Source organism: Amborella trichopoda, chromosome 3 (assembly GCF_054954075.1).
Source record: "Amborella trichopoda isolate Santa Cruz 75 chromosome 3, AtrichopodaSantaCruz75HAP2 v2.0, whole genome shotgun sequence".
Classification (NCBI taxonomy): domain Eukaryota; kingdom Viridiplantae; phylum Streptophyta; class Magnoliopsida; order Amborellales; family Amborellaceae; genus Amborella; species Amborella trichopoda.
In genome coordinates this window covers 14,624,782-14,637,630 of record NC_142338.1, presented here as the reverse complement: position 1 = coordinate 14,637,630, position 12,849 = coordinate 14,624,782, and the positions used below count along the sequence as shown (strand labels likewise).

At 36.3% G+C, this 12,849-nt stretch overlaps 1 protein-coding gene across 10 annotated transcripts in view; it reads left to right on the top strand.

Moving 5' to 3' along the window:
* LOC18430816 (uncharacterized) overlaps positions 1-12,355 on the top strand; it is a 31,017-nt gene extending 18,662 nt beyond the window's left edge. The window contains exons 2-8 of one of the 10 annotated variants that reach the window (XM_020665190.2): positions 7,744-7,777; positions 8,017-8,759; positions 10,048-10,780; positions 11,350-11,450; positions 11,579-11,668; positions 11,753-11,880; positions 12,050-12,355. In XM_020665190.2, coding sequence (XP_020520849.2) covers positions 7,750-7,777; positions 8,017-8,759; positions 10,048-10,780; positions 11,350-11,450; positions 11,579-11,668; positions 11,753-11,880; positions 12,050-12,194 — 1,968 coding nt within the window. In that variant the 5' untranslated portion in view covers positions 7,744-7,749 and the 3' untranslated portion in view covers positions 12,195-12,355. Of the gene's footprint in view, positions 1-7,739; positions 8,760-10,047; positions 10,781-11,349; positions 11,451-11,578; positions 11,669-11,752; positions 11,881-11,966 lie in introns of those variants that run through there. The other 9 variants (XM_088863591.1, XM_088863597.1, XM_088863595.1 and 6 more) reach the window with 9 other exon arrangements.
* The last annotated feature ends 494 nt before the right edge of the window (positions 12,356-12,849 follow it).

Sequence of the window (12,849 nt, the reverse complement as noted above, 5' to 3'; positions counted from 1 at the left end):
GTCGATCCGTCCTCTATTATGTGTTGTCTTATTGTGAGATTCCATAGTCCATGTCTTCATTTTCCTGTTCATAAGTTTCTTCATTTTGGGTTGATGTTGACATGGCTTCTTCATCTTCATCAAATATTTGCAGCAACGTTTCCTTGAGTTCTTCTTTGGTTGCTTTGAGATATTCCTGACGAATTTAATTTAGATAATCAGTGATATTTATATCTGTATTGGGAGGTGGAAATGGTACTTTCTTCATTTTTATCTTATCAGGATTTAGAGAGTCATTCTCATAAACATCCCACCATTTTATATATATTTGTTTTCCTAATTCCGGGAGGTATTCTCAGTTATTTGTATAATCATCAGATAAATGATATGACCATTTCATGATCCAAGGGATCTGGTATAAGGCCATGAAGTACATATGGAGATCTATTTTTTGACTGTTCTCATTATAGTCCATGAATTTTTTTTGAGAAGCTTGCATATTGGGTGGTAGTATATCTGTTTCGGAGCCCCATAATTGAAACCAATTTTTGAACCAAGTCAAGACGCGGCTAAAAAATAAACATAATGGAATTATTTCATACTCTTTATACACTCTAGGGGAATTGCCTTCAGAAATATGTGCAGAAGGCCTTGCTCTCTATACAGATTTGAAATTAAAAAGACAGTTAGAAAAGCAAAGGCCTTGCTCTCTATACAGATCCGAAATTAAAAAGACAGTTAGAAAAGCAAAGGATGACTGGAATAAAAGAATTAGGAGATTTTTGTGAACAATTTGGGTATAATACCCTACCTTCTTCCAAAGATCCTGGCAAGAAAAGGTATAAAAATAAAAAATATATCAATAAGATAAGACCTAATAAAACCTCTAACAAAGGGAAATTTTCTAAAAAATTTTCCCCCAATAATGCCTCTTTTAAAAATAAGGGAAAAAGGAGGATTCCAATTTGCTATAACTGTGGCAAAGTAGGACATTATAAAAATAAATGTAGAGTCAAGAGAAAGATAATTCCCTACAACTAGATAATAATATTGAAGAACAGCTGTTTAATATATTACAGATTGATGAGGAGTCTTTTGAAAGTTCTTTTGATTCTGATATGGAAATGCTAACAGGAGAAATTAGAGATGCAGATTTAATCTTTAGTAGCTCCGAATCTGATCATAATAATGATAATCCCGATACTACATGCTTTTGTAATGCCCTCACTAAGGACTAGAATCTAATCATAGAGTTAATTGATAAAATAACTGATCCTGAAACTAAGCGAGAAGCTTTAGTCCAATATACAAATATAGTTAAGACAAATAATAAACCTTCTACTCCTCTCGTAGGTACTAGAGAAGACTATAGTTTTGCTGATATCCTTAGAAGAGTAGAGAACAAAAAGGATTATAATAAAGAGCCTTCTCTTTCTGAACTAAGACTTGAGATAAATGAGGTTCGTAATGAACTAATAAGTTTGAAAAATAGGGTCCAAATTATAGAATTAGTTTCTAACTCTCTAGAAGATGACCCTATTAATGAACCTACTAATGATGAAATAGAATTCAATGATATTATAAAAAATTATAAAAATCTTTTGCCCCCCGAGGTAGAAAATACTCTTCCTAAGGTAATTAATGAACCAGAATCTTCTGATATGAATGCAATAAAAGATTGTAATTATGTTAGCCTTCTTGATAGAGTAATCACTCAAAAATGGTTTACCATAATAAAAATAGTCGTCCCAAAAGAATATAGTTTTCAAACTACTGCTCTAATAGACTCATGAGCAGATTTAAATTGTATAAATGAAGGACTTGTCCCTATTAAATATTTTAGTAAAACGACACAAGTCTTAAATACGGCAGATGGCAGTAGAATGATTATAAACTATAAACTTTTTGATGCCGCAGTCTGTAATAATGGTAACTGCTTTGAATTCCCTTTTATTATGATTAAAGGATTAAGCCAATTTGTAATCCTAGGAACTCCATTTTTAAATATGCTTTATCCAATAAAGATTGATAATACTGGAATTGAAGCTAATATTGAAGGACATGATGTAAAATTCAGTTTTATTGAAAAACCCAAAATTCGAGAAATCAATAATATAAAAGAGAAAATCTCTAATAAAGAAAAATTCTTATAGTACCTCAAGGAAGAAATAAAATATAAAACAATAGAAACCAAGCTCTTGCTTCTTGAAAATAAAAGAACAATAGAAAGCCTTAGAAATAATATTGAAAAGGAGATATGTGTTGAACTCCCAAATGCCTTTTGGAACAGACAAAAACATATTGTTGATCTACCCTATGAGGCTGACTTTCATGAGGATAAAATTCCTACGAAAGCTAGGCCCATTCAGATGAATCTTAGACTTTTAGAAATTTGTAAAAGAGAGATTGCTGAGTTACTTCAGAAAAGACTTATTAGGAAAAGTTGTTCTCCTTGGAGTTGTTCAGCATTTTATGTTGAAAAAGCCTCTGAAATAGAACGGGGTGCACCTAGATTGGTTATAAATTATAAGCCCCTCAATAAAGCTCTAAAATGGATAAGATATCTCATTCCTAATAAGAGAGATCTTTTGGATAGACTTGTTAAAGCTTGTATTTTCTCAAAATTTGATCTAAAGTCTGGATATTGGCAGGTCCAGATTGCTGAAAAAGACCATTATAAAACTAAATTTAATGTTCCCTTTGGGCAATATAAGTGGAATGTTATGCCCTTTGGTATAAAAAATGCCCCTTCAGAGTTTCAAAATATTATGAATGATATTTTTAATCCCTGTACTAAATTCATGATTGTATATATTGATGATGTCTTCGTTTTTTCCAAAAATCTAGAACAACATTTTAAACACCTAAATGTTTTTTTAAAGCAATTATGGTGGTTGGCTTAGTAGTTTTTGCAAAAAAGATTAGCCTTTGCCAAACAAAAATCAGATTTCTGGGACATAACATTTTCCAAGGAAGGATAATCCCCATTGATAGAGCCATTAATTTTGCTAATAAATTCCCTGATATAATCAAGGATAAAACTGAACTCCAAAGATTTCTTGGTTGTCTTAATTATATTGCTGATATCTATAAAAATAAAGGCAAAAGAATCCTCCTGAATGGACTCCAAAGGTTAAAAAAGAATCCTCCTGAATGGACGGATATGCACACTTTAGCCGTTTGAAACATAAAAATAAAGGCAAAAGAATTACCCTTCCTTACACTCTCCGATCCTACTGCTTTTAAAATCATTGAATGTGATGCTTCAGAAAAAGGATTGGGAGGCATTTTAAAACAATAGATTTCAGATAAAGAACAGTTGGTTCGTTTTACTTCTAAAGCTTGGAATCCGACCCAACAAAATTATTCTACTGTTAAAAAAGAAATCCTAGCCATCATCCACTGTGTGACAATTTCAAAGTGATTTACTCAATCAAAAATTCTTAATTCGTACCGACTGTAAAGCTGCAAAAGATATACTCCACAAAGATGTAAAAAATCTCGTTTCAAAACAGATCTTTGCACAGTGGCAAGTTATTCTCTCCTCCTTTGAATTTGACATTGAACATATAAAAGGTACTACTAATTATCTTCCTGACTTTTTGACCCGAGAATTTTTGCGAAGAGGGCATGAGGAGTCTTATCAAAAAAGGGAGTTATGGAGATAGTCCCTGTTCCAAATAAAGCCTTGGCATCATCATCATTACCAATAGCCACAAAACAATTAACCAAAAAACAAGCTTAGGAAATATCGTTTTCCCCGTAACCAATACCGTTAGCCGTAAATCCACCTGGTGAAAAAAGCAAATTTATAGAAACTTTCTTCATAACTATTATCATAATAGAAGATGACCATAAGGATAAAGATCCCGGTGAAATAGCTGCAATATATTTGAGAAATCATCTACATCCTAATAATGGATGAAAGAATAGAGAATGGTATGAAACCATTCTTATTGAAACAGGATCAATAACGCTGGTCCATTTCTATAAAAAGAATACTAATACGATTGCGTATTCTAAATTTCAAATACGTAAAATAATTTTATATAAAGAGTGGGGTTCTGACCCCCTGAAACCCAGGAAATTACAAATTGAAGGTTTCAATAATAAATACTACCAATATTTTGAATATATCAGAGCATGGCATGAGGTGTTTGCCTTTCAAAATGATATGAATTCTCATACATGGTTTCTATAAATTAAAATACCAGTAATAGGGGAATTCCCAAACTGGTTCAAAAATTGGTTTCAATTATGGGGCTCTGAAACAGATATACTACCACCCAATATGCAAGCTTCTCAAAGAAAATTCATGGACTACAATGAGAACAGTCAAAAAATAGATCTCCATATGTACTTCATGGCCTTATACCAGATCCCTTGGATCATGAAATGGTCATATCATTTATCTGATGATTATACAAATAACTGAGAATACCTCCCGGAATTAGGAAAACAAATATATATAAAATGGTGGGATGTTTATGAGAATGACTCTCTAAATCCTGATAAGATAAAAATGAAGAAAGTACCATCTCCACCTCCCAATACAGATATAAATATGACTGATTATCTAAATAAAGTTCGTCAGCGATATCCTAGAGCAACCAAAGAAGAACTCAAGAAAAAGTTGCTGCAAATATTCGATGAAGATGAAGAAGCTATGTCAACATCAAACCCAAAATGAAGAAACTTATGAACAGGAAAATGAGGACATGGACTATAGAATCTCACAATAGGACGACACATAATAGAGGACGGATCGACTGCAGTTTACATAGCACATGAGTCCTCAGAATAGTTTACCGACAAAATAGTAGCCTCTTTTTACTATTCATACTTTGTACTATTCATACCTTTCGGTCAGCTCAAAGCATTGTTTATACCTTTTTGACCGATATCTTCATATGGAGCATCTGCCACCGACATCTTTAGTCACCTCAGCAAGTGAAGACTTACTTTTGCTTTACGGATCTGAAATAACAATTTCAAGTCCGCCATACGCTTAAAAGGAAAGGGGCGGGGTTCTTCAGGAGGCATCGCAGAAAAGAGGGAGAGGAATCTAGAGTTTGAAAGTATTAAGAATAGTTTCTTATGAGTTTTTGCGTGCTGTGTGAACTATATGTGTGACTGCTACTGGGATCATCTGCCCAGCTATCGTCAGTGTCTTATGAGTTTTTTAGTGCTGTGTGAACTATATGTGTGACTGCTACTGGGATCATTTACCCAGCTATTGTCCAGAAGAGTGGAAGCTTTTTTCTAGTTTTTGCAACTGTTGTAAGTGTTTCTTTTCTATTTCTTTCCTTATACAGTTTAGCTTTATTGTCTGTATAAGAACTTAGCATATTATTAATATATCTCTGTTGTCTATTATTAATCTTTTCCATAACACTATTAAATTTATTTTTTATTGCGCACAATTGAAATGGTTATATATATATATATATATATATATATATATATATATATATATATATATATATATATATATATATATAAATCTATATATCAATGCTTAGTGTTCAGAGTCCTTTGTTTTTTTTTTTTTGTTTATTTGTTTTTTGGGCAGAAACCCCTCTGCCCAAAAACAATGTATGAGTGTTCAGCATTCAACTCATTTTTTTTATATAACTAATTACTATCTTCCTCTTTCTGGAATAAAAAATGGCAGTATATATGTTTGACACTAAACTGATTACCCAAGAAGACTTATATGATGAAAGTAAGCCAAACAAATTCACTATTTCCGTAGATGCTCATAAAGGCTACAACTACACAATTCTCTGAAGGAAGAAGATTTTGACGATGCTCATCTGGGAAAAATACTATCCAAGCTATATGTTGGACAACAATGAACGCTACATGTTGAGATATCAGAGCCCCTAGGATAGATCTAAAAGGATAGAGAGAGAGAGATAATCGAAGGATTGAACCTAGTCGCTTTGAAATCAGAAAGAGGGTGAGGGGTTCACAAGGCCGTGATATCTTTTAGAACCACAGTTAGAGAGAGAGAGGCCGTGAGATCTTTTAAAACCACAGTTAGAGAGAGTAGAGATCACAAGGCTGTGAGAGGCTTTAGAACCAAGGTTAAAGAGAGAGAAAAGAGACAAAAAGTAATAAGAGATAGAAAGAGAGAGAGCAAAGGATTGGATAATCCTTAATTGACATAGGGAAGAGAGAAAATAACATAAAAATATTAAAAGAACCTTGAAAAGAGAGTCAGAGCCATTTTGTGGCTTCTTGGACGAATTAATTGAGGGAGAAAGATGAACGAATAATAAGAAAGAGAAGAAAACTCCTCATCGTACCCCTTTTCTTTTGTTTTTATAATGGGGTTACTTGTTGATTTGTCTACAACATGGGAATTAGATGGGAAGAAAGACGAAGGGGGGTGAAAACTGCGCTCAACCGCCAACAGCTTGTCGATATATCCTTTTATAGGCTACGACTTACTGGCCCTCTCGGTTAGATCAGCTACCAGAAGAGTCAACAACACCTGACAGTGTCTTTAATTGGTATCATGCTCACAGTAAAACAAGAGCTTCGATATCCCGAGTTTTGTCTTGGAACAAGCTTGGACGAGATCACCAAAGATGACTCTATCGAGTTTGGTTACTCATTTTGTGTTGCACAAAGCAAACACTACTTCACTTTTATATCATTTTATAGCTAAAAAAAGAAAAAAGTAGACTAGAATACCATATAATTGTTTACAAAACAATGGGCTAAAACCTTGAGCGAAAAGTAATACCACCGTCACAAAGGAAAACCACATAGTACATCCACTTACCCCTCATTATCACATCCACTAAAAAACAAACCATTTTCAGAGACTAAAACAACTTACAAGAAGTGAAACCACTAAATGAAAAACCACGTGCTATGTAAATGGTTTCCTTATTAATGTTAATGATTGATATAGCTTTGAAGTAAGCTTTTTATTCTTTTCCTTTTCCTTCTGGAAGGTAAGAAAGAAAGTGTTCTTTTCAAATATCCCTTCATCTGGTCATTATCTACAGCTGTAGGGAAATAAGTTGGATGTCCTTTGAATCTTGTCTGGTATGGCAAATACCATGTTTTATTTTCATCTATTGGTCTCTTGTTTCCTTGACTTTTCATGTTTTTTTGGCTAGAATGTGTAATTTAGTTCGGTCAGTGTTACAAAACTCGAATGCAGTCCCCATCTTGGAACATGCCAAAGCCGAGTCAACTTGCCAAAAATTAGAAAAACTCTACAAGTTCTTCAAATTTTTGTATGGAGCATTTCTCAAAAAAATAAAAATGAAGCACCGATAGTTGAACCCCATTCCCACTTTGCATGCTTGATGCCATATCCTTTCGTGCGTAATGCCACATGGCACAAAACTACAACAACAGAAAAGAAATGCTTTCTGGTCAATATTTCATAGGGAAAATATATAAAAGAGAGAATCTCCTATGCATCCTGATTTTTTTCATTATAAAACTCGCCACTCAGTCGATCTGTCTTCAGCTGTTGAATTGAGTTTCTGAACACTGACCTGGGTTTATGTTACTCTGTTGGATTGGTAATTTGATTCATTTATTTAGTATTTCTTGCTGAGAAATTTTTTGTTTATGTATGAAATTAATGATACTGAGTCACTCTATTGTTCTCTTAGAGCTTCTAAGCTTCTTATTGTATTTTCCATGTCATCCTTTGTTTATCTTACCATTTTATCTTTCATAGGTGTGAATGATTAAGATTCATAGTGTTTCTGTTCTTCTTGTCTCTTGTAGCAGGGGACTATGCAGATAAGCTTTACAAGGAACATATGTAGGGTACTTCTTCATGCTCTTTAGTGATTTTATTACTGTTATGTAAGAGGGGGGAGCAAGTGTGGAATAGGGACAAGGTGTCTATTGTATACCTTGTCTCCATGGAACATACTGAGGGTCTAGATTTCAATACAGTAAAGGGTGTTCGTAAACCTCGAACTTTTTCATCTAGAAAACCACGAATCGGGTCACATTCATTTCGCACTGAGTATGACTGTGATCGAACATCTCCTTCAGATTCTCCTCCTGATACGGGGGCTACCCATATTGGCAGCTCCTCTGAAAATTTGGGAAAGCACTTAAGCGATGATGATGGATATGACAATAACGGGTATGAGGTTCAGGGGAAGAGTAATTTGCATGATGGATCACTTCAATATGAAGCTAGTAATGAATATGCACCTGCAGATTATGCAAAAAGGGAAAAGGGAAGGTTCAGTCAAAAGACAAATTTTGATGATATTGAGAATCACATAAGGATGCAGTATGAGAGGGAACATAATGAGGGGTATGGTGGTTATGAGAAAACAGTACATGATTGCACTGGTGATGGAGGACTAAACCACAGAATGAGCATATCTAGGGGATCAAATTCGAATGGACAGGGGAAATTTGGGTCTACAACGAGATGCAGTGAGGGTGTTCTAGCCCCAGCCAAAAGAAATCGGCCTAATTGGAGAGATGTTAAGTTGCAACCTTTGGACGCTGTTGGTCCAGAGCCCTTCAAGGGTGGGTTAGATAAACAAGGCTCTTTTAGTGAGGCGGGTGCAAGACAGGTGCTTCCGCAGGAGGATCCTTCACCTCAGGGGAACAGGCCCACAAAGGTAAAGCTTAAGGTGGGGGGTATCACTCATACAATTCATGCAAACCAAACTGGAAATGATGGCAGTACAAGGCCTAGGTATTCTGATGGATCATCTTCCGTGAAGCCTCCTTCACATTCATCTGATATCAGAAGGCGAAAGAAGCTGATTATTCAGGTACATATACTTGCTGTTTCAAAAAGCGGACCGCCCTGTGCCTGGGCGGCCGCCTAGGCAGATATCCTTGGGCGCCCGCCTGTATCCGCCTAGGCAGCCGCCCAGGGCCTGTGCCCCGCCCAGGGGTGGAAATGCGGCTCTTTGAGGCTATTTTTGGATTATTATTTTTAATTTAAAAGGGGGAAAAATTGTGGGTTTTAGGTTCATTTGAAACCTAAAACCCATTAGAGGCTATTTTAGACAGAGAAAACCCAAAAAAAAAAAAAAAATTTACTAGGCCGTCCAGGTTCTGGGCGTCCGCCTGGGTGCTCGCCTAGGCCCTGGGCGGCCTGGACCGCCCCCCCCCCCCGCCCGACCCCTAGGTGCCACCTAGCAATTTTTGAAACACCGCATATACTCTATGTGCATTGCAGTCAAGTTTTCTGAATTCATTTCTCCGACTCGTAGTTTATAGAAATGCATTATGCTGCGAGCATTTCATAGTTATTGTAAATTCATAACCATGTGTTCAGGTTGGGGTTAATCCATTTTGAATCGGCCCTCGGACCCCATTTGTATACTATCGCCATGTATACAAAAGAGTTAATAAAACTTGCTATGATTATTTGACTCTGAACCTTCTGCACAAGTATTTTTGGAACTTTGAAACAGCCAAGTTTTCCGCCAGTGCCTTAGATTTCATATTTTATAGAAAAGGACAATGAAGACTATAGTTAGTTTGGGATTTCCTGTGCCCCATGACAATGCTGAGCCCTAGAATGAGTTCAGAAACCACTTGCATGCTTGACCGATATGCTTGCACATTTGGCAGAGATGCATCTTAGTACTTGAATATCGTGAATCTGTATATTGTCACTTGATGCTTCCTAGTGCTCCTGACCCCTAACAAATGTGACAAGCTACTTGATACAGGATCTTGTTTCCTCTGGCTCCTGCTTCATTGGAGATAATCCACCATTAATGATGTGTTGACTGTGTAGGGTTTTATATCATACACCACCTAGAATATGCTGTTTATGCCTCCCTATTCTCTAATCATGCTGCCTTTCTGGCCTGGTAGGCATTCATTCATGAAAAACATGATCATTCTTCGCATTGAAATAAAGCCTTGAAAGTCCGAATCGAGTAGTTCTCTGTTATTAAATAGTCCTCTGTTATTAAATTCTAAGATTAAATTTTTTGGCTATGTCCATATTGTGCCGAACCATGCGAGTCTCACATCACTTTGTATTCATCCTACAATGGGAGACTCACATAAAGTTACTGGTTGGTTTTTTTTTGCGTGCAGGATAATTCAGAAGATGAATATGACTATCCTCCAAGATTGGGGAAAGAGAAAAATTTATCAGAGGTGTCAAGAATGGATGCCACCACTAGTAGTTCTACTCACTCAAGATCCAAAATAGAGTCTCATTCCATTAGGGACACAAGAAAGACCTCAGAAGAAAGTAATTCTGTGATGCAAACACAAAAGCCTGCTGAAGTTCTTTCCTCTCAGACTGTTCGTAAGAGTGCACGAGTCCCAAAGAGACGTGTTCTGGATGGGGACTATGTTGAAGACAACAATGAAACTGATGGTTTTTATCGTAAGAATCGTGTTTCTACAAAAAGGGTTGTGGATTGTGCATTTGGTGATGATTATGAGGAGGCAACCCCTCAAAGGAGAAGTTCAAGGGCTCCAAAAGGACGAAGAGTTGAAGAAGGCCATGAGGAAGATGAGGTTTACTATGTTACTCATCATAGTAAACAAAGAAAAAGGAACAAGTTAGTAGGCAAGGTCGGGGAAGTGATTTTCCAGGAAGACGATGAAGAGGCTACATCAGCAAATGACTTTGATGGGAATTCAGGTTCAAAGAAAAGGAACAAAAAACAAGAGTTTGTTGATTATTTGGATGATGATAAGAAAGAACTTCCTCTCACTGCACGTCAACGGGCTCTTCAGTCCAGTAAAGTGGCCAATCCTGAAGCCACTACAAACTTGATGGCGTTTCCGGATGGGCTGCCAATGACAGGGAGAAGAAGTGAGTATTACCTTTCTGTAGCTTCTAATCATGGAAATATCTGTGTAGAAAGTTTGTAGGGGCTGACCACCGACATATACAATTCTGATGTAGCAATGCCAATTTTCCATAGCCCGTTATACCATACAACAGAAAACTAGAAAAGGCATGAGTTAAAAGATGAATTTATTTAGGTAGAGTCTAACATTAGCTTGAGTTCGCGAACTGGTTATCCAGTTTCTATGCACATGTTACCTTTCTTCTTCTTGTGTTCCTGGACATCTGGAATCAACCTGTACACATAACACCCTGAAGTGACAGAGATGTGACAGTTCCTAAGTTTGTGTTCTGATACTTTTTCCTTCTCTTCTTTTTTTTCTTCTATTTATTGTTTTTTCTTTTTGAAGATATTTTGACTCTTTATTCAGTATATTGCGTTGTACATGGTTTCAACTCACAGCCCACAAGTTGAGAGCTTTTCACAAATAGTTGGGTGGTCTGATACTCATGCATCTGCAAGATGAGTATGTGGCCTCCCAGTTTCAGTTGTTTGGGCTATCATTGGAATCATGTCCTCTATCCTTGTGTAGGGCAAAAGGAGAAACTCTCAGAAGTGGAGCAGCAGCTAAAGAAAGCTGAGGCTGCTCAGAGACGTCGGATGCAAGTTGAAAAAGCTGCCAAAGAAATACAGGTGTGTTTCCTTTCTTTAATTCTTCTAGTTCTTCCTTTAATGTCGTCTCTATAAAGAAAAAGGCATTTGACTTATTCATTTATTTATTTTAGATGGTTAATTGGGACTTAAAAATTTCCCTTTTGTAGGCTGAGGCAATCAGGAAAATCCTAGGTAATGATCCAAGCAGGGAGAAGCGACGAGATAAGCTCAGGAAAAAGCAGGATGGAAAAGCACGGGTAATTTAGTTATCATAAGCTCTTTCCTATTTGCAGTCTATTTGTGAAGTTTGTCATAGTATCCTATTTTATTTTATGATATAGGAGAAGGCCACTGCTTCGAGGGATCTTGAGTCCAATTCTGTACGTTGGGTCACAGGGCCTTGTGGTACCATTGTTTCATTCTCTGAAGATGCTGGACTTCCGAGCATATTTAAGTCCACAAAGTGCAGGTTGGTTCATTTTATTAATGGCATTGTCTGTAGTTGAGTTATTATTGTCATCAATGTGAACTTAATCTCATAATATCTCTAAAAAGTGGTTTCAATGTCATATTTGCCATCCAAATTCTTCTTTCCACATTGTTGTGGAACCCTCTGATCTTATGGCCCGTGTTGTCAGTTACCCACCTCCGCGGGAGAAATGTGCCGTACCGTCATGCACAAATGATTACAAATATAGGGACTCAAAGTCCAATCTCCCTCTATGCAGTCTTCAGTGTTACAGGGCTGTGCACAATGAGATGCTACCTGTCACTTCGTGCTGATACGTACATTTCTGTTGCGATGGCCCACCTGTAAATTCTAATAGTAGATGTAAATATTATTTTCATGGTTGGTAAACTGGGTTAGACCAGCAACCTCGAGGTTGGCTTGAACCCAATAAATGTAAATCTGCACCTCTAATAAAATTTATGTAATTTGTTAATTTTGTTAGCTTATCTTTAACCTCTTTTTCTGTGTGTTTCTTCGAGTCAATACTCAATGGCATGCTTTAAATGACAATAGATTTTTGAAGCTTTAGGGGTTCATTAGAGCTGGTCTGATGGGAATGGAGGAACAATGAAATTTCTGCCCATTTTAAGGAAATAGCACTAGAATGCCTGTTGCTTTGTGGAAGAGTCAGAGATCTATCAATTTCTCGCTTTTTAAATCACAAACTGAATTCTTGTTGTGGAAGATGCATGATGCCGGCTTCCTTTTTATTTCTTTTGAAATAAAAAGATCCGCCTTTACCATTGAAAAAAGGGAAGGAGGCAGGTGGCTTTTGATTTATTAATAAGTCCAATCTTGGGTTTTCACTATAATTTGGGAAAATTTATGCATATCCCCTTTTTTTTTTTTGTGGTATTTAAATTGTTTCCAAATTTTATATTTTACACCTTTTTGCCCTTTCTATTTTCTTTGAACCAAATGCACTTG